This window comes from Mustela erminea, chromosome 13 (assembly GCF_009829155.1).
Source record: "Mustela erminea isolate mMusErm1 chromosome 13, mMusErm1.Pri, whole genome shotgun sequence".
NCBI classification, from domain to species: Eukaryota; Metazoa; Chordata; class Mammalia; order Carnivora; family Mustelidae; genus Mustela; species Mustela erminea.
In genome coordinates this window covers 38,931,892-38,957,722 of record NC_045626.1, presented here as the reverse complement: position 1 = coordinate 38,957,722, position 25,831 = coordinate 38,931,892, and the positions used below count along the sequence as shown (strand labels likewise).

General features: G+C 33.4%; 1 protein-coding gene across 7 annotated transcripts in view; it reads right to left on the bottom strand.

Annotated features, from left to right (window-relative positions):
• Positions 1-25,831, bottom strand: part of CCDC178 (coiled-coil domain containing 178) — a 452,006-nt gene that overhangs the window by 18,991 nt on the left and 407,184 nt on the right. For all 7 annotated transcript variants that reach the window (XM_032311014.1, XM_032311006.1, XM_032311005.1 and 4 more), the window contains one exon: positions 23,964-24,098. In XM_032311014.1, the coding sequence (XP_032166905.1) occupies positions 23,964-24,098 (135 nt within the window). The remainder of the gene's footprint in view (positions 1-23,963; positions 24,099-25,831) is intronic.

The window sequence follows — 25,831 nt, the reverse complement described above, 5'->3', positions numbered from 1 at the left end:
AGAATTCGTTTTATCAGTCTGTGAAACTGAATTTATTAATATGGCCAACAGCAGTTGTTTTACAATCTAGCTATAGATTCATTCTTTTTTTTTATTATTATTTCATTAACACCTATGTAAACCTATGTTTGAAGGCAATTTGCTGGTATATAATCTTACTGAAATTATTCTGCCTTGTGGGATAATCTGGGGGAATTATGGGACCATATCCTAACGGTTTAATCACATTCAGTATTTTCTGTACCTATTAATTGGCTTAGCTGGTAAAGCCACAGTGGCAGTGGGCTCTCGTTCAAAGCTACAGGCTTGATATCTTTAGGCAGTAAATCATATTTCTTATAGAAAAAAAAATCTCATGTCTATAGATTTCATCAATATCTTGGGCTATTTGTCTTTCAAATACAGTCTATGTGTGCCTTGCCACTGGCAAACTGTAGCCTATCTTGTTTAATAATAATATAACATGTTTATCCCATTACTGAATTTATCTTTGTTATCAAAACAATAACTGGTCACCTGGCCCAACTTAAAAATGATGAACAAAATGCCCTTTTAGAAATGCTATCTTTAGTAACAAAAGAATTAAGTAGCCCTTCATAGCTCATACACAACTAGATACTTTTTCTTCTCTCTTGTCAAATAATCTAGTAACATAATCTTTTGCTGCTAATTTCTGAAGATTTGAAATTCTTTTTTTCAATGGACTTCCTTATTTTGACTGAACTTTTTGCTACTGTATATTTACTTGTAAATAATGAGCTCATAAATAAATGCAAATTAGTAAGTTTTTTTACACTAAAATTTCTAGAAATGTGAATTCATAAGCTTCCTTTTACATATATCATCATTTTGGTTTTGTAAAATTGGTTTTATACAATTTCTTGATTTTTTCCTAGCCTCAAGGGTAGACTGGAGCCAGGAAAATTAATACACAAGAGAACTCTCAAATATTATTTTAAAAAATAAATTGTACTTTACCTGCCTTGAAAAACCCACTGTCTCCAGGGCATGTCTTGTAAAAAAATAAAAAGATTTCTTCAAGTATGAAAAAATTATATCTGATATTGTTCTTCACACTGCCCTGATATGTCTATTAACTAATTCAGTATCAGATTATTTCCTGGATACTACCTCAGATAATCATTTGATAAAGCTGCCCATTTTCTTCATTAAGCATTTATACAGAATCTATTAAAATGTATGCTCCCCAACACTCTACAGAGTATAATGGGTGAACAAACCACAAGCCCTGCCCACAAGATTTTAAAGACTTTGAAGAAGATATGTATGTGTATATATATATATACAGTACATATATGTATATATATATATACACACACATTGTAGGTATATACCAAATAAATACCATATGTAGATATTTGACATATATGTCAAAACATCATGCATTCTACATTGCCTTTGGCACTACTGGGAATATACAGCCGAATATGGCACTGTTTTTGGCATCCCAATCTACCTGGTGAAAGAAATTCAAGAATGTCAAGCTTTCATAAAATAATTACTATAAATGTGGTATGAAAAAACAATCTCTGAACTTATAGAAGCAAGAAGGATGGTCACATTCTTCTTGTAAGAGTTGAGGGTATCAGAGAGTGGGAGGCAGTGATGGAGATGACTTCAAAGAAACAGGAAGCAGTATAAGACAATGTCCAGAATGGAAGGAGCCACATCAAAGAATATTTGTTTCACAAAAAAGAAAGAAGAAAGAGAAGAAAATGTGGAGGATGATGTTTTGTTGAATGCCCAAACCAGGATTCATAGAGAGGTAATAAAGAGAACTACGGTAGAAATCAAGTGCTACATCCAGTTAAAGACAGGTGTTGTCTTTGCTGTTTTAAAATTTTCTCTCAGATACTTTGTCTATCTCCAATGACATTACCTTGTTTGAGGCCATGAGCTGTCAGAACTGCAGGAATGTCCTAATCAATCCCATGTCTGGTCATGAAATCTCTTCTCCATCTCCCCTTTTCCCCGTCCACCTACCATCTACTTTCCATATATCAACCCAAGAAATCTTTCTAAAACTCAGATGTTATCATTTCCCTCTCTTTATATTTATCAATCTCCCACCTCCCACCCTATATTTTCAGGATAAGATCCAAGATCTTTTCATGGCATGCAACTATTGGCAAGATTTGGCTTCTGCTTATCTGTACACTCACTTATAGCTCTAGTTCAACTGAATTCTATGTGAGTCATCTGGATTATAATTTCAATAATATGCAAGGTTCTTTCAGGTCTAGCTTTAGTACTTCCTTTGTCCTTTGGCTCAAAAGCCTTCCTATTTCTTTCTTTTACCCTGTCTTTGCATTTATCACATTATATTGACAATGCCTCTTGTCTCTTCTACCAGACTAGATTTTTCATAACAGCACGAACTGAACCTTGTTCATCTTTATACTTATATTGCATACATGTATATTTAATAAATATTTATTGAATTAATGAAAAGTTTCTAATTTTCATGCACACACACACACACAAAATTTCCCCATATCTTTGCTATGTCTTAGCATTTTCAGGATTTTTAGAAACAACTTGTCTGTCTATAACTTGGTAAGTTCATTATCTATTCACTGAGTTCTTATAATTTCTGTCATTTTAAATTTGCTGATTGGCTTCTGTTCACATTTTCTTAGTGTTCCCTACTGTCTTTTGATAAAAAATAATATGTACAAGTCTTCATTACTTGAAGGTATTCTATAATAGGTACCATTTTGTTCTCTTCATTTTTTAAAAAGATTTTATATTTATGTATTTGTTTATTTATTTATTTACAGAGACAGGGAGAGCACAAGCATGGGGGAGGGGCAGAGGGAGAGGGAGAAAGATATCTCAATTCCAATGCAGGGCACAATCTCAAGATGCTGAGATCATGACCTGAGCTGAAATCAAGAGTCTGATGCTCAAATGACTGAGCCATTCCAGGGGTCCCTTTATTCTCTTTTCTAATAAGCTTAAATCATTATTTTTTACCCGAGTATCTTTCTTTTATCTATTTGCTAGACATAGACTCTTCCTTCACTTACTAGATGGTCTACTTTCTCTTCTAATGTACATTTAAAAGGTCTTTCATTTGTCTACGACTAGTACTAATTTATATATTCCCCCCTTTTGTTTTGTGACTTAATATATCTTTTTACTGCCCTGTCTTTTTAAATTTTTACAAACATTTGTAAATGAAAAAGATCAAGGAATCATCATGAATAGTTTCTGTTTAAGAAAGTCAGATATGTGGGAGAGGCCTTTAAAGACTCAGATACTGAAGAAAAAGAAAAAAATTCAGATACTGGTCATGCTTACATTTCTTTTCATGCCTGATATTTATACGTGTGCAATGATAAGTTTAAATGTATCCTGGTGGTTTTTTTTTTTTTTGGCAGATATTGAACCAATTATGTAAATTTTATAAAAAACTCAGAAATACAACATAAACTCCTCCATGTCATAATGACTTTAGTCTGGGTAAATGTCATATTGTATAATATAAACAACCATTTAGCTTAACGGGTGCCATGATTATGGAATGTTTTCCACAGTAAGTTAGTAAGATACAAGATCAAATGCACAAACTCTCCCACCTACTGTGGATGCTCCCAAGGAGGCTATGAATCAGTAAAATTCCAAGCCAAATTTTCAAATGCCTAAGTAAAAAACATATGGTATTTTGAGGCAATTATGCATTCTGCAATAGAAAGAAATACACCTCAAGGATGCACCAGCTCTTCATGGAAACTGCAGACACTGATGACCAATCTTACAACTTTTTTCTCATGGTTTTGTTATATAGTATATTCTTAATTTTTCTCCTAGTTCTTGGTCTTCTCTTCTTTCTCTTGATTATGACATGTTTCTCTCTAGCTAAACCCAGGAATTTGCTAGGGTATTTGTTGTTGTTTCTCTGATTTTTTTTTTTTTTGGTAATTCACTGACATCCTCAGAAGTACTAAAATGTCTGGCTTTACAGTTTGACAACAAAATGTGTTGTTATAGCTCTTCTTGGTTTTTTATGTCCCAGTCAGGATTTCAGTTGATATAGGTCCCACTCTCTTATTCAGTTTAGTATAACCTAAGTGAGATTCTTCACTTCATTTGAGGTTAGGATCCTACTAATTCTCCTTTCTTTTTCTTATTATTTTGGTCATCTTCAGCTTCAAAGTTTAGAGTCATGTTATTGTTTGTTTCCCTCTATTTCACCTAAGTCCATTTTTCAATAATATCAGTGTGATTATGCCTTTGAAATGTTCATCATTTCCCCCTTTTTATTTCCTTTGCTGTTGCCCTACTTGATCCTGTCATTGTAGGCCTACATTTTTTAACGGTAGATTCTCAGCTCCATTTCTCAAATATTTGCACTGAAAATCTAGTCTGGATGAGTTAGCTTTTTAAGATGCCATTTGTGTACTGTAACTCTCTTTAAATGACTATTCGCTATTATTCAGTTGGTGCCTTTGCTTAACTTTCACTGTCTTCCATAGTAGGTTCAGTATATATATAGATAGATATCTATCTATGTATCTATCTATCTATCTATCTATATCTATCTATCTTTCTCTCTCTCTTTTTCCAAACGTAAGCACTCCACAGCAGCATGTTTCATTTGCATAGTATGGATTAAGAATCAGAAAATCTTGGATCTGGGGTGCCTGTGTGGCTCAGTGGGTTAAAGCCTCTGCCTTCAGCTCAGGTCATGATTCCAGGGTCCTGGGATCTAGCCCCGCATCAGGCTCTCTGCTCAGCAGGGAGCCTGCTTCCCTTCCTCTCTCTCTCTGCCTACCTCTCTGCCTACTTGTAATCTCTGTCTGTCAAATAAATAAATAAAATCTTTAAAAAAAAAACAAAAAGAAAATCTGGGATCTAAATCTGGTTCTACCACACACAGGCTATGTTATGGAAATGTTCATTTAAGCTCTTTGAGAGTTAATTTATCTGCAAAATGGGCATAATAAGCTCTTCCTTCCCAGGGTTATTTGTGATAGTCAAGTTAAAATAAACACAAATTGAAAATGTAAAGTGGCATAGAAATATCAGCTAGCGCAATGATGCTGGAACTCACTAGCTACCCTCCAAAGCTATCTGCACTGATCCGGTGCAGCTGCCTCTACTTCTTCACAAAGGATTGTAGACTACTACAAACTAGCACTGAGATAACTAACTCCTTATTTGTTATGTTTGGAAGAGTTTTTTTTCCCCTAGCTTAACTTTCATAAGGTGAAGAAAAGATAAAGAGGGCATGAGAAAGATTTTCTGTAGGATCACTGTTATTTAGTGTCTGTCAGAATAAATATTTCTAAAGAAGGTAGGAAAGCTAAAAGGGGAGAGAAGATGAAATAAGAGAAGTAGCTCGATACTGTAAAGATAACATTTTATAATCCAACATCATCCCTGGATTTTGACTTCTGAATGAATCAGCTGGCTGAGAACTTTTTGATCCAAAACAGGGAAACATGCCAGCTGGCAAATCTAAAGGCTAAATGCAGAGATCCTCCAACTTCTATCAAAAGGTTTTAAATAAGAAACATGCATTTAATTTATTACAGAAGAATCAGGGAAAGATCTTGTCATGCAGCCTTGCCATATTTTCTAGAAATTATATGTTTGAGGGCCTATCACAGGAAAATTTTGATATATATAAGGAGTTTTGATTTCATGCTTTGCTCACATTTGCTCACAGATGTTTTTATTTATTTGTTTGTTTGCTTTCTGCATCCAAAATGGTGTGATGTTACCCTATCATTAGGATGTGGGATCAACTCTGGAAAATGAAACTCTTGTTCAAAATAGTGTTGGCAATATATAGGCCTATATATCGTGTGTGTGTCATGACAAGTGATGAGAAATGTAAATGTACTGAAGTACAATTTGTGGTTACTGGGGAATCTTACACTCATTATTAGCTAATTGTAGCCTATTTACTTAATCCTCAAATCAATTTTAACAACATTAGGATATTAGAATATTGGATGTCATATCATAGGTTTGGTAAGAAATATGCCCAATAGAGTAAATCAGGATATAGGAGAATGCTGCACATTTCATAATTTTATACTAAGCAGTCAAGTTTTCATTCTGGTAGGTCATTTGATTCTCGGCAGGTGGCTATGCCTGCCTCTGAAGAGAGAGCCCTGAGTCACATGTTACACAAATGAAACACGATTATCTTCGTGGGTAGCATCGTATGATTTGGAACACGTCTTTAGGTCTAATATAAAGATCCTTCAAATAAATCATCCAGCTAAGCTTCTGTGGCCCCAAACTCCTAATTTAAAAATGTTGATAAATGAAGTACCTCTTTAGTTAATAAATGAAGTATCTCTTTAGTTATCCTTTGTCAGCAACATTCATTTTAATGGAAAGTGAGTTTACAGGGTTACATGATTGAACTACTGAGCCAAGTCAGTGTTGGCAAATGATGGGCTAAATTATTGATGTTACACACTAATGAATTCTGATGAGAAATAAAACACAGACATTACGTTTCAAGTGGTTCATAATTATTTTTGTACTTTAAAAGCAATTTTATTCTTTTCCAAATCATACTGGTTCTGTAAAACAAAAACATAGTTAGTGATTATACTAAAATTATTGAGTTTGTGACAAAAAATGCTCTTGCAAGTTTTCATTTCTGTGAAGATAATGTTATTCACACTAGGTTTTTGATTTCCTTATATACTTCTGGGAAAAGATAATTAAATTAAATGTCTAAATTTTAAAACCAGTGTCTTTAAATAAGATAATCTGCTTTGCAACCATGGTTAGCATTTCAATAGATGCATTTATAATCTATGATATGTCTATCAACACATTTACTGGAGCTGTGTTGAAATATCATAATTATTTCAGGTAATGACAAAAACAGAGGGATTTCCATGAAGCAGCTTTGTTTTAGTAAAGAAGCTGTCTCCAAATGTGTGCTACAGAATGAAATGTGTACGATAAAATGATAGATGTTTGACAAAATCAGGGACTGGTGGCAATAACTGAAGCAGGTTCATATTCACTAAGGCACACAGAGGCTTATACATTCCCCAATATAATTACAGTGTTCTGTAATATTTCCTCATGAATTTACAGTCCCAGATTGACTAAGTATGTGGATCTGTGACTTTCCTTCTTTCTAGTGGAGTGACTCAAACAAAGACAGACTCTGAAGAGATCTTAAACTGATTTTTAGTTAAGAGGGATCAGAAGTAGAAATCAGAGACAAGGTATTAGTTCAAAGATTCATTACTTGCTGGTCATGAGTCTTTGGACAAATCTCTCAGCCTCTTTACAGCTCAGTTACCAATACCCTTAAATAGGGCAACAAGTCCTCATCTCCTATCAGAGAGGGTTGTTATTATTCACAAATCAGATATGCATGAAGAAATCTGCTGTGTAAATATAATGCAAAGTTGCTTATTATTTTTGTATAAATCTAGTTTATTTAGGGAGGTCATCAAATTAGTTCAGAAAAAAATATAAAAATATTTATTTATAAATACACATATATATATTTCTGAACTAATTCTGATGACCTCTGTAATGAATTAGATTTATACAAATATAATAAGTAAATCTGTATCATATTTACATTATATTTACATAGCAGATATATAAATATTATATCATATATATATAAAATATAATATTTATATATCTAATATATATATAATATATATATATAATAAATATATAACTCCCCCCCTTATCAGCAGAGGGATGTGATGCAGAAGAAATGAATGAGAAGAGTCTTCAAGTCAATATTTAGTCAACATGCTGGATTATTTTCCCCTTAATATAATATGTGCAGATCCATACAAGAATAAATGCCCAAGGGTAAAACTTCTTTTACTGTGTTGGACCGGGATAGGAAATGCAGTGCAGTGTACTTTAGTTTTCACTTCTTGTACACTTTATATAAAATAAAGAAAATAGGGGTGCCTGGGTGGCTCAGTGGGTTAAGCCTCTGCCTTTGGCTCAGGTCATGATCTCAGGGTCTTGTGATCGAGCCCCACATCAGGCTCTCTGCTCAGAGGGGAGCCTGCTTTCCCCTCTCTATTTCCTCTCTTCCTAATTGTGATCTCTCTCTATGTCAAATAAATAAATAAAATCTTTAAAAAAAATAAAGAAAATATTGGGAGTTGTCTTAACTCTACAATATCCTGTTCCCACGTTAAGGTTTACTGAGTCACTTCTTACATCTTCATAATTTTCTCTTTATCTTTGATAGACTTTAGCATCCTTTGTGAACAAGTCCACTTCAAATTTTTAATATATTTTAAAATCTTATCCTAATATTTTCTTCTTGTTATAACTTCTCTGTTCATTGTTCTATAATCTTGATACTCTTGGATGAAAAATCATGTGTCTGTATTAATCTCACATCAAAGCAGCATCATTATATAATGATGATGCTAAGTTGTATGAAAAATACCTACTGGATATGCTCCATTAGTCACTAATTTTCAAACTTAAAGTTCTGTCTTTGAAAAACTCCTCTACCCCACACCACTGACGTGGCTCCTCCACTTGAAAAATGTACTATCTGTATAAAGTGATTTTTTTATAAAATAAAAATGCTGGGTATTGTTTTGCTTAAGGCCAAGGAAAAAATCAGAACACATAAAAATTTATGTCTTTCTAATAAAACTAATATGCTTACTTTATTTCAAAATAAAAAGGACTATATTCTGATTTTAACATGTTATTTAGCAGAATAAAGAGAGAAGTTAATTTAATTCATGGAACTTAATATTCACAAATGCTTTATTAACCTCCTGAATTTACACCACATTGATATATGCTTGAGACCAGTATGTTTTATATATGGTCTACAGATTTAGATATCAGTATTTGAATTGAGGGTTGTCCTTTGTTTATCTTCAAATGGAAGAAGGATAGGTGATTCAATGCTACCATTTTACCCACATGCACTCATGGATGTTATCAGAGAGAATCTTCTAGAGATTTTGAGAGGTGAAAGAGTCAAAAGACCAATACCATACATGACAAAGAATTAAAGAGTGAAAGCTTATGAATGGAGTGGAAACAACTTTGACTGAAATAAGAAGTATATGGGAAGTTCTTAAACACATTCAGTTCAATCATCTGGCAGTCGAGTCAACACATGAAATACATATTGACTAGGTTACATTGTTAAGAAAAACTTCATTTATTCATTTATTCCAATTCTTTATTAGGATGTTCCTAGGTGCTATCCTAGATTTCATATGCTAAATGCTAAGTTAGAGGCCCACTAAAGATATGGCCCTTATCATGTCTTTGAAGGTGATTTGTACTCCTTTCTGCCTTAGCCCCATGATCCACCCATAGAGGCCCTCTAATTCTCCCTGAAGGGAGCTATTCAGCTTCATGCCTTTCAAATTGTCAGTTCCACCACATGGGTTAATCTTTCATGAATTTATTTAATCTGTTCAAAATATTTTCTAATTTCTCTTATAATTCCTTTCTTGACTCACATGATTAGAAGTGTGTGACTTATTTTGAGAAAAATTTCAAATATCTTTAAATTATTGATTTCTGATAATTTTATGGTGGTCACACAATATATTCTTCACTACTTCAATTCTTTTAAACTTACTGAAACTTGCTTTATGGCCCAGGATATGGTCTATATTTGGAAATGTCCCACATGCACTTTAAAATAATGTATATTCAGTTATTGTTGAATGAAATGTTTTATAAAGGTTAAGAAAGTCTAGGTTGTTGATAGTGTTTTTCAATTCTTCCATATTCTTTTTTTTTTTTTATTAGATTTTTTTTTTTTTTTTTTTATTTGACAGAGAGAAATCACAAGTAGATGGAGAGGCAGGCAGAGAGAGAGAGAGGGAAGCAGGCTCCCTGCTGAGCAGAGAGCCCGATGCGGGGCTCGATCCCAGGACCCTGAGATCATGACCTGAGCCGAAGGCAGCGGCTTAACCCACTGAGCCACCCAGGCGCCCCAATTCTTCCATATTCTTACAAATTTTTTGTCTGCATTGTTCTATTAATTCCTGAAAGAAGTATTAAAGTCTCAAGTTATTAAAAAAAACCATCAAACTATAATTACGTATTTTTTATTTCTACTGTAATTTTTCTCAATATTTGCCTTATATATTTTGAAATTTTTTATTAGATGCATACACATTTGGAATTATTTTATGTGTTTGATAAACTGATTCTTTTTCTTAATTAAATGACCTTGATCTCCAGTTGCAGTCTAATTGTAAAGTTTAATTTGTCTGATATTATGCTTGGTGTTGCATGGCATGCCTTTTACTATCCTTATACTTTAAGGCTATCAGTGTCTTCATAGTGTATCATTTATAGACAATTAAATTTGTCTTGTGTGTTTATATAATGTGACTATATATGTTTTTTCATTGTAATTTTTAGTCTCTTTATATTTAATATAACTTTTAGTATGGTTATATGGCTTACGGATTTGATATTTTGGCTGGAGAGAGAGTTATGAGTTCATTTTTTTTTTTCTTTAAGCAGTTTAAAGATATTCCCTATGTCTTGGTTTCCATAGTTTCTGATGAGATGTTAGAGGTAATTTTTGATTTCCTTTCCTCTAGATGATTTTATATTTTATCTTTATTTTTAATTTTCATAATCTTTAGTTTTCAAATGTTTACTACAATGTAAACATCTTTGGGGGTGTTCTTTGAATTTATCTGGATTTACAGTTCATGTTTCTCACCAAAAAAAAGTTATTTTTATACTTTTTATGGCACTCCCTCCTGGTAGCTGATAAGCTTCACTAATACCACAAGAAGAAATACTTGAGGAGAGAATACCAAAATTTTAGAGCTTGCTTTGATATATGGCCGATAATTATTTACTGAATGTTCAATGTATGCCTCTGACATCAAAGCTAAATTAGACTGTTATTTGTGACCTTGTTTAAGACCTTACTTTATCTCTTTTCTTTCACTGTCTTCCTCTGAGACAATCTAATCTCAGTAACAAACACATAGAAAATTGCCATACTATGATTATTTAAGAGCAGGCATCCTGTACCAAACTGTTTTGGTCTAAATCCTATTTCTTCTACTAGCTATGTGACCTTGGGCAAAATATGTAACCTCTGGGTGCTTCAATTTCCTCTTCCACAGAATGGGGACCATGAGAGCACCTCCTAAAGTTCTTTAAGAATTAAATGAATTAAAATTTATAAAACACAGAGGACAATGCCTAACACATAATGAGGATGAGATAAATGCCTTGTTAAGAAAAGAAAAGAAAAGAAAATTAAGAAACAATATCTATTCCATAGCCATGGAATCTGTTTATCAAGTCCTTTATACTTCCTCTACTTTAAGGTGTTTCCTCCCTCTATCTCACACAATGTTCCTCTTTCTCTGTTTATATTCAGTTACTCATTCCTGGAAGCCTGTTTCAAGTCCCATCTATTTTATATAGGTATTCCTCTGAATTCAGGCCCAAGTAGTTTTCTCCACTTCTGGCCATAAAGATTATTGTCTATACCTGGTGATACAACCATTTAACTAGTTATATTCTAGTATTTTGTATATCTACCTCTTCACTTTGCTTCTGATTTTTCCTGTATTACATTTTATTCCTTAATAATATAAAATTAGTTGTCATTTCCCCTGTATCCTATGCAGTAATCCGTTTTATTTTCATATATCTTTGTTCATGCCATTTCCTCTTTTTATAACCCCCTGCCCATCTTTTGTTGATGTCTCCTTACCTTTAAAGATTTTATTTAGGAGTTAACCCCTTCAGAAAACTAACCTTACACTGGCAGGTTGGGCTAAGTGCTGTTCTTGCCATCATTTATATTTACACAACATACTGCATCTGCTTCCTCTATGAGATCACAAGCTCTTTGAAGACAGATTATATTCTCCACCCATGGACTCTCAGTGTCTAGCAAGATGCCTTTCACATAGAAGGAACTTCCCAAAAATATGTCTTAAAATTTATATTCTTCAACTTAACCGTGATTTGCTTAAGATCAAAGACCACAATGTATATTATATAAATTATATTGGTATTCAATAAGAACAAAATGAAATTAGTGTTTCAATATGTTATAGAAATGTACATCCTTCCCCTCATCAATCAAAATAGAATTCTGAAGTTATTCTTTCAGCATAGAAAGATAAGGAAATGACCAGTCCTAAAGGTAGGGGAATAGAAGAAATCAGCTTAAGTGTTCTTAGGTGTTGTGAACCTAGCTTCCTGAATTCCCAGGAGTTTGAAATGATGTCAGACATGGAGTTGCAAGTTTCTGAAGGTAAAAAGATTGGAATGTATAATTCCTCTGGGATTAATTACAGACCATTGTACTGTTATTTACTGGCCCAATTTCAATACTGTTGTATCTAAGGGATTAGAGATTCCTGAAGAGAGGAACAGAGGATGGGGTAATAGCTGGTCAGTGGAGCAGTCGGAATACATGCAACATTTACTGATTAAGTTTGTCATATTTTATGCCTATTTTGTGGCACCAACAAAAACATTACAATAGTAACACCAAAAATCATTGACCACAGAGCACCAAAACAGATATAATTATAAAGAAAAATTTGAAATATTGTGAGAATTACCAAAATGTGACACAGAGACACAAAGTGAGCAAAAGCTGTTGGAAAATGATGCAGATAGACTTGTGCAATGCTAAGTTGCCACAAGCCTTCAATTTGCAGGAAACATAATTATTTGCAAAGTGCAAAAAAATGAAGTACAATAAAATGAGGTGTCTGTATTTCAAAAAACTTGAAGAAAATTTGCTAATATTTTCCATCATGTTTGTAAATATTTATATTTTCTCTGAATTTCAATACATATATTGATATTTAATATTGATATTTCTATATATTTGAATATATATATTCAAATATTATATATTTGAAGTTGTGCTGTCATGCACATTAATATCATGACTGAAATGTCTCGATTGTATATTTTATCCATATGAAATATGCATATTTGAGTGTTTTAATCCTTTTTTTGCCTCAAAGTGTCTCTTTCATTAGAAAAGTGTCTTTTTAAATTAGAACTTCTTTTTATTTTTGTCTATGCCCTTCATTTAGTTTCTATTTGTCTGGGGTGCATCTCTTCTAAATGAGATGGAATTTATTTTTATGACTGATCTGTGAATCTATAACTTTAAACAGTGCAATGAAACCATTTGCAGTTATTATTATTACTAATATGTTTGTACAAAACTATCAGTTTGTTCTCTATAGTTAAGAGTCTGTTTCTTGGTTTGTCTCTCTCTTTTTCCCCTTTACTCATTTATTTTGTTTCTTGAATTCCACATGTGAGTGAAATCTATAGTATTTGTCTTTCTCTGACTGACTCATTTTCCTTAGCATTATACTCTCTAGCTCCATCCATGTTGTTGTGAATGGCAAGACTTCATTCTTTTTTAATAGCTGAATAATATTCCATTGTATCCATATACCGTATTTTCTTTATTCATTCATTTTTTGATGAACACCTAGGCTGCTTTCATAGTTTGGCTATTGTATAAAATGCTGCAATAGACATAGGGGTGCGTGTATCCTTTTGAATTAGTGTTTTTGTATTTTTTTGGTAAAATCCAGCAGTGTGATTACTGGGTCATAGGGTAGTTCTATTTTTAATTTTTGGGGGGAAACTCTATACTGTTCTTCGGAGTGACTGCTCCAGTTTGCATTCCCAACAACGGTGCAAGACGGTCCCTTTTTCTTCACATCCTTGCCAACACTTGTTGTTTCTTGTTTTTTTGTTTGTTTGTTTGTTTGTTTTATTTTTTATTTTAGCCTTTCTGACAGGTATGAAGTGATGTCTCATTGTAGTTTTGATTTGTATTTTCCTGATGATGAATTATGTTGAGCAGCTTTTCAAACAGCTGTTGGCTATCTGAATGTCTTCTTTGGAGAAATGTCTGTTCATGTCATTGGATTGAATTATTTGTTATTGGGTATTGAGTTGTATCAGTTTCTTTATATATTTTGCATATAAATCCTTTATCAGATATATTACTTGCAAATATCTCCTTTCATTCACAAGTTTGCCTTTTAGTTTTGTTGATCATTCCCTTTGCTGTATAGAAGTCTTTTATTTTGATGTAGTCCCAGTAGTGAATTTTTGCTTTTGTTTCCCTTGCCTCAGGACACTTTTCTAGAAAAATGTTGCTATGGCTAATATCACAAAAATTGCTCCCTGTCCTCCATTTTAGGATTTTTATGGTTTCAAGTTTCACATTTAGGTCTTTTACCCATTGTGAATTTATTTTTGTGTATGGTGTAAGAAAGTGGTCTAGTTTCATTCTTTTGCATGTAGCTGTCTTGTTCCTTAACACCATTTGTTGAAGAGACTATTTTTTTCCCCATCAGATATTCTTTTCTCCTTTGCTTAAGTCTAATGAACACTAGGTACTTCTGGGTTTTCTATTCTGTTCCATTGATCTATGTGTCTATTTTTTGTGCCAGTACCATACTGTTTTGATAACTATAGCTTTGTAATATAACTTGAGATCTGGAATTTTGATACCCCAGTTATGTTTTTCTATTTCAAGATTGCTTTGGCTCTTTGGGGTGTTTTGTGGTTCCATACAAATTTTAGGAATGCTTATTCTATCAGTTTTGGGACAAATGTTGTTTTATTTTGATAATGACTATATTAATAGTAGATTGCTTTTAGGAAGTATAGAAATTTTAACAGTATTTGTTCTTCCAATCCATGAGCATGGAATGTCTTTCCATTTCTTTGTGTTGTCTTCAATTTCTTTCATCAATACTTTTTTTCATCAATACTTTCATCATCCAAGTATAGGTCTTCCATCTCTTTGGTTAAGTTTATGCTTAGGTATTTTATTATCTTTGGTGCAATTGTAAATGGGATTATTTTTTAAATTTCTGTTTCTGCTGCTTCACTGCTGGTGTATAGAAATACAACAGATTTGTGTACATTAATTTAAATTCTGAAACTTTTGATTTCATTTATTTTACTAGCAGTTTTTTTTTGGTGGCATCTTTCGAGTTTACAATACATTGTATCATGTCATCTACAAATAGTGGAAGTTTAGGAAGTTTTAGGAAGTTTCTTCCTTACAAATATGGATGCCTTTTATTTCTTTTTTGTTATATGATTGCTGTGGTGAGGACTTCTAGTACTATGTTGAATACAAGTTGTGAGTAGATATCCTTGTCTTTTTCCTGACCTTAAGCAAAAGCTCTAAGTTTTTCCCCATTGAGTAAGATGTTCTTTGTAGGTTTTTCATATAGGCAATTGTTGTGCTGAGGTATATTCCCTCTAGACCTACTTTATTAAGGATTTTTATCATGAATGATGTACTCTGTCAAATCCCTTTTCTGCATCTATTGGAATGATCATATGGTTTTTATTCTTTCTCTTTTTTTAATTAACATATAATGTATTATTTGTTTCAGGGGTACAGGTCTGTGAATCATCAGTCTTACACAATTCTTAGCATTCACCATTTTATCCTTTCTCTTATTAATGTGATGTATCACATTGATTGGTTTGCAAATACCGAACCACCCCCGCACCCTGGGGATAAATCCTACTTGATTGTGGTGTATGATTTTTTAAAATATATTTTTGGATTTAATTTGCTAATATTTTGTTGAGGATTTTTGCATCTATGTTCATCAGAGATATTGGTCTGTAGTTCTCTCTCTCTCTCTTTTCTCTCTTGTGGTGTCTCTAACTGGCTTTGGGTAATACCAGCCTCATAGAATGAATTTGGAAGTTCTTCATCTTCTGCTTTTTGGTATAGGTTGAGAAGAGTAGGTATTAACTTTTCTTTAAATGTTTGATAGAATTCACCTGTGGAGCTATCTGGTCCTAAACTTTTATTTGCTGGAAGTTCTTTGATTATTGGTTCAAGTTCATTGCTGGTAAACAGGTATTCAAATTTTCTATTTCTTCTGCTTCAGTTTTGGTAGATTATATTAGGACTTTATCCATTTATTCTAGGTTGTCCAATTTGTTGGCATATAATGTTTTTGTATTATTCTTTTATAATTAATATTTCTATAGTGTTGACTGTTATTTCTCCTCTTTAATTTGTGATTTTGTTTATTTGAATCCTCCTTTCTTTCTTTTTTTCAAATTTTTTTAATTTTTTGGATAGGTATGGTGAGAGTTTTATCAATTTTGTTGATATTTGGAAAGAACCAGCTCCTGGTTTCTTTGCTCTGTTATCTTGTTTTTTAAGTTTCTATATCATTATTTCTGCTATAATCTTCATTATTCCTTCCTTCTGCTGGTTTGGGGTTTTGTTTATTGTTCTTTTACTAGTTCCTTTAGGTGTAAGTTTTGGTTGTATATTTGAGATTTTTTCTTGTTTCTTAAGGTAGGCTTGTATCGCTATAAACTTCCCCTTTAGAACTACTTTTGCTGCATTCCAAATATTTTGGACCATTATGTTTTCATTTTCATTTGTTTTCATGTAATTTTAAATTTTTTTCTTTAATTTTGTGGTTGGTCCATTCATTGTTTAGTAGAGTATTATTTGACTTTCATGTATTTGTGTTCTTTCCAAATTTTTTATCTGGTGGTTGATTTCTAGCTTTATAGTTGCTGTAGTCAGATATTTTTGAATTTGTTTAGACTTGTTTTTAGTCTAATATATGGTCTATTCTGGATAATGTTCCATGTACACTTGAAAAGAATGTGTATTCTTCTATTTTGGGGTGGGATGTTCTGAATATATCTGTTAAATCCATATGGTCCAGTATGTCATTCAAAGCCACTGTTTCATTGCTGAGTTTTCTGTTTGGATGATCTGTACTTTGATGTAAGTGGGGTGTAAGTCCCCTACTATTACTGTATTCTTATCTATTAGTTCCTTTATGTTTGTTATTAACTGTTTTATATATTTGGGTGCTCCCATGTTGGAAGAATAAATATTTACAATTGTCATATCTTCTTGTAGATTGCCCCTTTTATTATTATATAGTACCCTTCTTAGTCTCTTTACACTCTCTGTTTTAAAATCAGTTTTGTCTGATATTAGCATTGCTACCTGGCTTTCTTTTGACATTCATTTTAATGCTACACTTTTCTCCATCATCTCACTTTCAATCTGGATGTATCTTTAGGTCTGAAATGTGTCTCTTACAGACAGCATATAGATGGGTCTTTTTTTTTTTAATTATGTTTTTTTTTAATTATGTTTTTTGACTGGAGCATTTGTCCATTTACATTCAAAGTAATTATTGAGAGATATGTATATATTGCCATTTAGTTACTTGTTATGTGGTTGTTTTTATAGTTTTTCTCTGATCCTTTCTTCTCTTGCTCTTTTTCATGGTTTGTTGGCTTTCTTTAGTGATACACTTGGATTCCTTTCTCTTTATTCTTTGCATATCTATTACTGGTTTTTGATTTATGGTTACCATTAGGTTTGTATAACATCTTCTGCATATAATAGTCTATATTAAGTTGATGGGTTGCTTAAGTTGGAACCCATTCTTTACTCCTCTCCCCTCCATGTTTTAGGTATATAGCATCATATTTTACATCATTTTATTTTGTGAATCCCTTGACCAGTTTTTATAGATATACTTATTTTACTCCTTTTGTGCTTCCAACTTTTTATACTCTCACTTATTATCTCTTCTTTCCAATCACAGGGTTCCCTTTAATATTTTTTGTAGGGCTGGTTTAGTGTTCATGACTCCTTTAGATTTTGTTTGTTTCAGAAACACCTGAATGATTGTATTGCTAGATAGAATATTCTTGGCTGTAGATGTTTCCCTTTCAGCACTTTGAATATATCATGTCACTTCCTTTTGGACTACAATGTTTCTGCTAAAAAAAAAAAAAAAAAAAAAAAAATTGCTAATACCCTTATGGGGTTTCTTTTGTAACTGTCTTCTTTTTTCTTGCTGCTTTAAATTATTTTCTTTATCACTGTTTTTTACCATTTTAATTACTATGTGTCTTGGTATAAACCTCCATGTGTTGACTTTTTGGGGTATCTTTGTGCCTCCTGGGTCTGGACATCTGTTTCCGTCCCCAGCTTAGAAAAGTTTTCAGCTATTATTTCTTCCAGTAAATTTTTTGCCCCCTTTCTCACTTCTTCTTCTGGGATCCCAATAATATGAATGTTATTAAACTTGATGGACTAATGGATTTCCCTAAGTCTATTCTCATTTACATAATCCTTTTTCCTCTCATTTGCTCAGCTTGATTACTTTTCATTACTCTGTCTTCCAGGTCATTGATTCATTCCTCTAGCCTGCTATTTATTCCACCAAGTGTATTTTTAATTTCATTTATTGTATTCTTCGTCTCTGATTGATTCTTTTAATCTCTTCGTTAAGGGTCTCACTGATGTCGTCCACTCCTTCTCAAGTCCAGTGAGCATCTTTATGATCATGATTTTAAATTCACTATCTGGCATAATATTCATACCATTTTGCTTAGTTCTCTTGTGGTTTTTTATAATTCTCTCCTTTGGGACATATTCCTCTGTCTCATTATTTTGTCTACTTCTCTGTTTCTGTTTCTTTGTGTTAGATGAGTCAGCTACATCTTTTGCTCTTGAATGCAATAGCTTTACAAAGAAGCCATCCTGTAGTTCCCTGCAGTGCAATGCCCTTTGTTCCCCAGGATTTGACACTTCAGGGAGTGTCTCCTATGTGTGTTGTATCTGCCCTGCTATTGTGCCCTAGCCAACTTTTCCTTAGTCCAGTCATGTACAGAGGCTCTCTTTGCCTGTTGTGGGACATGTTCAGTCACTAGCTGGGTGGGGTGCATTTTAACAAGGTATGCACTTGTTTGCTTATGAAATGAGGCTTGTTGCCACTGTCACTGCGGCCACTGAAACCAAGGTCCCATAAAATGATTAAGTTGGGAGATGAGGTGTTGGTGGGGTTGTGCTGGTCTTCTGGGGGAGGAGACTTTTAGCACCTGGACTGAGGCAACAGTGTTGAGGAAGGTGAACACACGGAAATGCTGGGGACAGGGCTTGCTGTAAGCAAGTTAGGCAGAGAGTGTTGGCACCTTGTGGGCCTGCTCAGGTGGCCCTGTGTTTATACTTAGAGGAGGGGAAGGGAAATGGTGCTTTAAGCTTCTATGCTCCTGAGGGGTCTCCCTGTGATCACTGCCTCTCTGTCCATCCTCTGAAATGAGTAAGTAACTTTCCCTCCTGTATGCCCCTGTTATTTTTCAAACTTCTGCTTCCATACTGTATCTCCATGGGCTTTTGTCCATGTTGTCGCTTTAAGGGTAGGGACTCTATCGCTTAATGCCCTCCAGTCCTTTCCGGAGCCAAACCCACCGATTTTTAAAATCCCATGTTTTAAGTACTAGTAGTTGTACAAACTCGCGAAATTCAGCCCTTCTTACTTTTAAAGCCATATGTTATGGGGATTTATCTTCCCTGTGAGGGCTTTCCAGTGTTAGTCTGCTTTTTGCTCTTCTGCACACCATGAGCTCTCTTCCCCCTGCTGACAGTCACGGTCTTGTCTGATTCACTCCCAAACCTCATCTTCACCCTTCCTATCTTCTTTGATGTGGCCTCTTCTCCACTTTAGTTGTGGAGTTTGTTCTGCCAGTCTTCAGGTTGATTTCTGGGTTATTCCTGCTGATGTGAATGTTATCTAGTTATATCTGTGAGACAAGAAGAGCATAGGGTCCTCCTACTCCGCCATCTTCCAGTCTCCAAACAAGTATTTTTAAATTTTTATCTTGTGTTTTTCTGGCTTTTTAAAATTTGTGTAGCTGTCTTCTAGAAATAAGAAATTGGTCTGTCCCTATATGTATTGTGTGTGTGTGTGTGTGTGTGTGTGTGTTTGTGTGTGTGCATGCACAAATGTATGAAATGACTAAGATCTTACTTCTGTGTCATCAAAATTCTTGGCAAAGCACCTAGAGAATGCTTTTCTTTATTGACATACAGAAATGTAGGCATCTTGAGCTTGAAAGACCTTTGAGGTGATCACATTAAATCTTAATAATCCATTTCACCAATTCACACAATAATCAGTTCACTCAACAAATATTTTTCAGCACTTACATATTAAAAGCTATAGTTGGTGCCAGGAGGATAAAGATGAACAAATAAGAAATGCTTCAATGGAGAAGGCTCACATTCTAGTGGGTGAGAACATACAGACCACACACAAATGTCTGTGCAAGGAGGTTAGGTGAACATTCCAGGAGTGCAAACTAAGAAGGTGCTCTCTGGGCTGACTCTTAGCCAGTTTGCTTTCCCTCAACCACTGCAGTGTTTCTGCTTGAGCATCAGCAGTGTGTGTTGGAGAGCAAATGTTTTCCTACTGAGTCCAAACCCACCATCTTGTTTCTTCCATCATGGGTCCAGGTGTTGCCAACCTTTACTTAGTTCCTTAGATGTTTGTTCTTCTACCCAAAGTCTTTCCCTTTTACAATGAAGCATTCTAAATTTGTATATTTCTCCTTCTTCCTGTTTTTTATTACATTGCTGCATTCTAGTATATCAATATGGCCCTTAAATTACACTTCCTAAACCTTTATAAAATTCTGCAGATATACTCTACTTTTGAAAAAGTGCAATGGGACTATCATCTCCTTTAACAAGACAAAACATTTGTGACTTCAAAGTCTATGATCACATGAACACGTTTGTCATATCACATTCTCTTATTTAAATGATGAGTTAGATACAGTCTTTTTTCCAAAATAAGATGCCAAAGAAGTATTAAAAATCACAACATTAAATAAATTAAAAATAAAAAAAGAAAAGTAGTGCAATGATAGTACCTTATATGGACTGAGAGGTGAGGTTAGGGATATAAAATATGCTCTACACTGTGAAATTCAAGGAGCCTCACGTGCTTGCCAGAGCTGGAACATGGCATTGTTCTTAGGATGGTAGTAGCTCACTTTGGCTCAGGTTAAAATTTCAGTCAACTAAAATCCATATATATATATATATATATATATATATATATATATATATATATTACAAATGACTTTGATGTCAAATACACCAATACCTTATTCTAGTTATATTTCATTTTACCAGTTTCTGTTTGATTATGTTATTCAAAAGCTTATGTGGCCTACCTGGTTTTTTTGCCATCTGTGGATTTACAAATTATGGGTTTTTTGTTTGTTTGTTTGTTTGTTTTTGGTGGCGTCCCGGTAGCTCGCTGTGATCGTATAGCGGTTAGTACTCTGTGTTGAGTTTGTTTGTTTTTGGATAGTCCTGCAATTGCTTCAAGGCCAAGGGTGAACCAAAGTTTCCTTTTTCTGCTTAATGTTTATTTTGAATTGATTTTGTTCAATAACAGTTCAAAACAATATACAATTTCTTTTTTAAAGATTCATCAGATGATTTTCTCATCAAATAATTTACTAATATCTTTTTTTAATAATTCACTAATATCTTATGGCATCATTTTAACACTACCTTCAAAATATAAAACATTAGATTCCATAGTATTGACATGCTACTAAATCATATGAAAACAGAGAGCAATAGCGTCTGGTCTATTAAGCAATTTTTAGTCATGTTAACTCAAAGTGTAGAGACTTAAACCTGCAGACCCATTCTGCAACATACTAAATCACTCTATCATGTTTTCATTTAAAAAAATTTGAGGTGTGTCTGTGTGGTTCAGTTGGTTAAGTGTCTGCCTTCGGCTCAGGTCATGATCACAGGGTCCTGGGATTGACCCCAGTATCAGGATCTGTGCTCAACAGAATTCTGCTTCTCCCTCTGCCCCCTCCCTGCTCATGCTCCCTCTCTCTCAAATAAATAAATAAAACCTAAAAAAATGTTGATATAATAAGTGAAAACAAGATAGTCATGGGAAACTTTTAGAAACCCTTAATGGCCTTCCTATCATACACACTAAAAATGAACTGAGCAAGAACTGAACTAATTTCACTGATGATGTACAGCCCCAAAGGAGCTTAGAATCTTCTAGAAAGAAAAGCATAGCAACAAGTAGAAGGAGTAAGGTGCTGAAAATACAACTGTGGTTTGGTGATATGTACAGAGTAGAGTGGGAGGTAAAGAAAAGGAAGGTTCTCAGGAAGGATTTTGTAGAGATGTTTGATTTGAGTCAGATGTTCTTTAATAGGTAAGATAAGAGTATAACATAAAGAGATAAAAGTATAGGCACAGGAAAGGAAGAAGGAGTTAAATAAGAGGTTTCATACTAGAGGAATTTTGGAGCAGCTGATATAGACTTTAAGGAACTAATCTGGAGACAGATAAAGCTGGGAAGGTTAGCAAGAACTGCGTCATGACAGTCATTGTGTACCATGCTGAAGGTTTAGAAGCTGAGTTTTCGACCTCAAATACAACCCAGCCTTGTTACTGTGTCTCTAGAATCAGAGTAGCTTAATCTTTCTACTGATACTATCTTACAAGTTCTAACTCTTCACATAACAGCCATAAAAATAAGTAATTTAAAATCAAATTTAGTAAAAAAAAAATGCATTGGTGAGTTTCTAATAAAAAGTTAGAATAGGATTACTGTAGGTTATGGACTGAGAGTTCACTTTATCAATATTCAGTTTCTACTGACATTTTCAATATTTCAATATTTCAAAACATACTCTAATTTACAAAATATATACTAATTTAAATTTATTATTTAAGAATGCTTACACTTGGGCAGAAGTATGAGATTTTTCTAAAATAATAAATAGAACATGCAATTTACCTTGGAATATTTAAAAGGGAATCACAAGTTATAGGAACTCCATAATTTTTAATGTACTGTTAACAGACTTTTAAGGAAAAAAACAAAAAACAAAAAACAACCTCCTGCCTTCAAAATTACTGCAATTGTAGTTTATACTCAAGTTTATACATGAATATCTCTTAAATCTACACATTTAAGCTTTACCTTTTCAAAACTTTAAATTTCTATTATTTAAAAATTTTGTTATGATCTATTATCAGTGGAATCCTTATATTAAGTACATATACCTTATATATGTACTTCTTATGGGAGATATAGATGTATAAGATATATAAATATATATATATATTACATATATACATCCTCAGAGGAAAAGAGCAAAAATAGCCACCAGTAAAAATGAAATTTGAAATAGCTTTGAAAGTATTTTACAAAATCCTTTTATTAAGGCAAATTATGCATCTTTTTTATGAAATGCACATGTAATTAAAATTTTAGAAAAAGATTTGGTTTGTTTAGGTTCAGCATGCGTTGTTTATGCTACAGGTTAATGAAGATTATGGTTTTAAAGAGCATGTGCATTTTATTTTATAGAACAGGTACTTGTATTTTTTGCTTTTTAATAGAACAAGATGGTAGTTGTTTTCCTTTGGGAAATCATGTTTTATGCATAGTATAACATTTCAAATAACGAAATATTAATCTAAAAAATGTAAGTTTCCCTAAATAGTCTTTACATATGGGTTTCTAAAATAGATCAGTCTTAAAGACAACTGATCCACTAAAAGTTTTCACAGAGACATACAATAAAATTTCACATACATCTGGAACCACAGTTATATTCTAAACCCAACTTGCTTATTTTTAAATAAAGTTATCTCCAAATCTCCTTAGGAGGACAAGCCTCCTTCGAAATGGAAGGGGAAAGAAAACAGTAAAATAAAATAAACATAAGTGTCATTTTCACTGAAGTAGATTTCACACAAAAGCAACACAAGGCAACTGTTGACAATATCTCTTAAACAGCTGAACAGCATCTGCAAAGCCTGAAGATTTGAAAATATATATTTATACCAAATGTGTTTATAAAAATCTGTTTTGAGGTTTGTGAAAAATAAGTTCAATCTCCCTTTTCCCCCAAAGTATGCACGGTATATATGCTAACTTACTGAATTCATCCTTCATGCAATTCCAGTTTATTAAAGAGGTTAAAAATTTATAAAACTCTGATGGGATATGGTTTTAATGCTTCATCACACTACCCATCATTTGCTTTTCAATCTAGATCAGAATGATCTTTCCTACTTCCCTGCAATCACCTACCTGCACAGCTAATATTTTCTGAATACTCTCTTGAGAGTCTGTCTGGAACTTGGCCAGCCTCATCTGGCTGTAGAGGACCACGAGTTTGAAGTGCTTCTGCCACACCTTGTGTATCCTTCTTTGCAGCTGACAGAGCTGAAGGGAAGAGGGAGGGGGAAAAACACAAGTCAGAGTAGGAGAGGAAATTAATGGCAGTGTTCAAGAAGAATGATGGAGGGAAATATAGAAAGCAGTCAATAGCCCATTCTGCACTGTACGGACCTGACAGGAATTTCACAGTCTCTTGATTTTTCAGCCCACTCATGTGCATTCATCAGAAACCAGTCACATCTGGCCGCCAGGATGGGGGGTTAATTTTCTCTAAATGCCTCAGCAGTTTTGTTCTAGCTGAGGCAAACTCTGTGACTGCAAAGCTGATGAGTAAAATATTTCTACTTCACCCAGTTTAACTCAAAACCGATAGCCTCGGGACATATTGAACCTTTCTTTAAAAAAAATAATCTTTTGAAGCTTTTTTGAATGGCACATCAGGTCAAGCCAAAGTTTAAAAATGCAACTTTGAGAGTTTGATGGACACCATTGCTTCTTTTTTTTCTCATAAAGCTTACCATTGCTTGGTAATGTGTGCTTTAGAGCATGACAAAACTAAAGAGAATTAACTTAGCCATCAACTGCTGAGGGAGAACAATAACAGGGAAGAGATTTCCAGCAAGAACTCCCTATTAATCTACCTCCCTCTGACTGTGTGACATAGAAACATCTCACTGCACTAAGGTACCGTGGATACAATGTTTAGAGGTGAGACGTTTAATATTGCATCTTCATAGAAAAAGACTTCTCTTATGAGGCATTCTATACATTTTGGATATTTAATATAAAACCAAACAACAACAAACATGGTAGAAGCTTCACCCAGACAATGAACATGTATCCCTCAACAGTTAACATAGCCACACCGTCAAGAATCATTATAATTAGGTTATTTTTGAAGACATAAACTTCGTAAAAATTAATGACAAAAGCCATATTAAAATATAATGTCACTGAAACCTCTTTTAATTGGTAATATGGATAGTTGTTCATGTTGACTTCCTCTTAGTATATTTTCTAGAATGAAAAATAAACACCAAAAATTTCATATCAGATGCTTTCACAACAGAATAAAAGTGTTAAAGAAGTATGATTTTTTAATGTTTTATATATTGCTCTGGGTACTGGTTACATGTAAGGGATCCTATGCAAAAGCTCAGCAGACTGTGCATGGATGACTTATGAACTTTCTGGAAGCATATTTCAATAAAACAGCTTACCTAAAAACAACAGTTTTAAAAATAGTCACCTGGTATTTTATGTGAATTGTTTATAATCATTATTTTGATCCACTGAAATAAGCAACACAGAGGTATTTATGCAAGCCCATAGAATAATGAAACCACTATTCTTGGTTAACTTGTGAAAAAAGAATAACCTTGAACACTATTCGATTTTCAGCTTGCTAATGTTGAAATACATTAATACATTACCTGGAATTAAGGACATTTCAGATAATTTAGGCTATTGAATTCAAGATTAATTCACTTTTTGAAGAGACAGTCTGTCATTATTAAATCATTTTCTGTGATATTTAATAGTCTAAATATAATACTGAAATATAAAATTAAAATAAATAAGTAAATATTCAAATATAATATTAAAATAATTTCCCCCATGACAGCCACTGCAGGAGCATATTCTATATCTTAAAAGACTCACTAAGAAGTTAATACACTTTAGTCTATGCATTACACCATTATTATGATATCTACGTATATGACAAGGGCAAATAAGAGGAAGATGAGTTTTAGAATTCCTTAAACTGAAGGTAATTT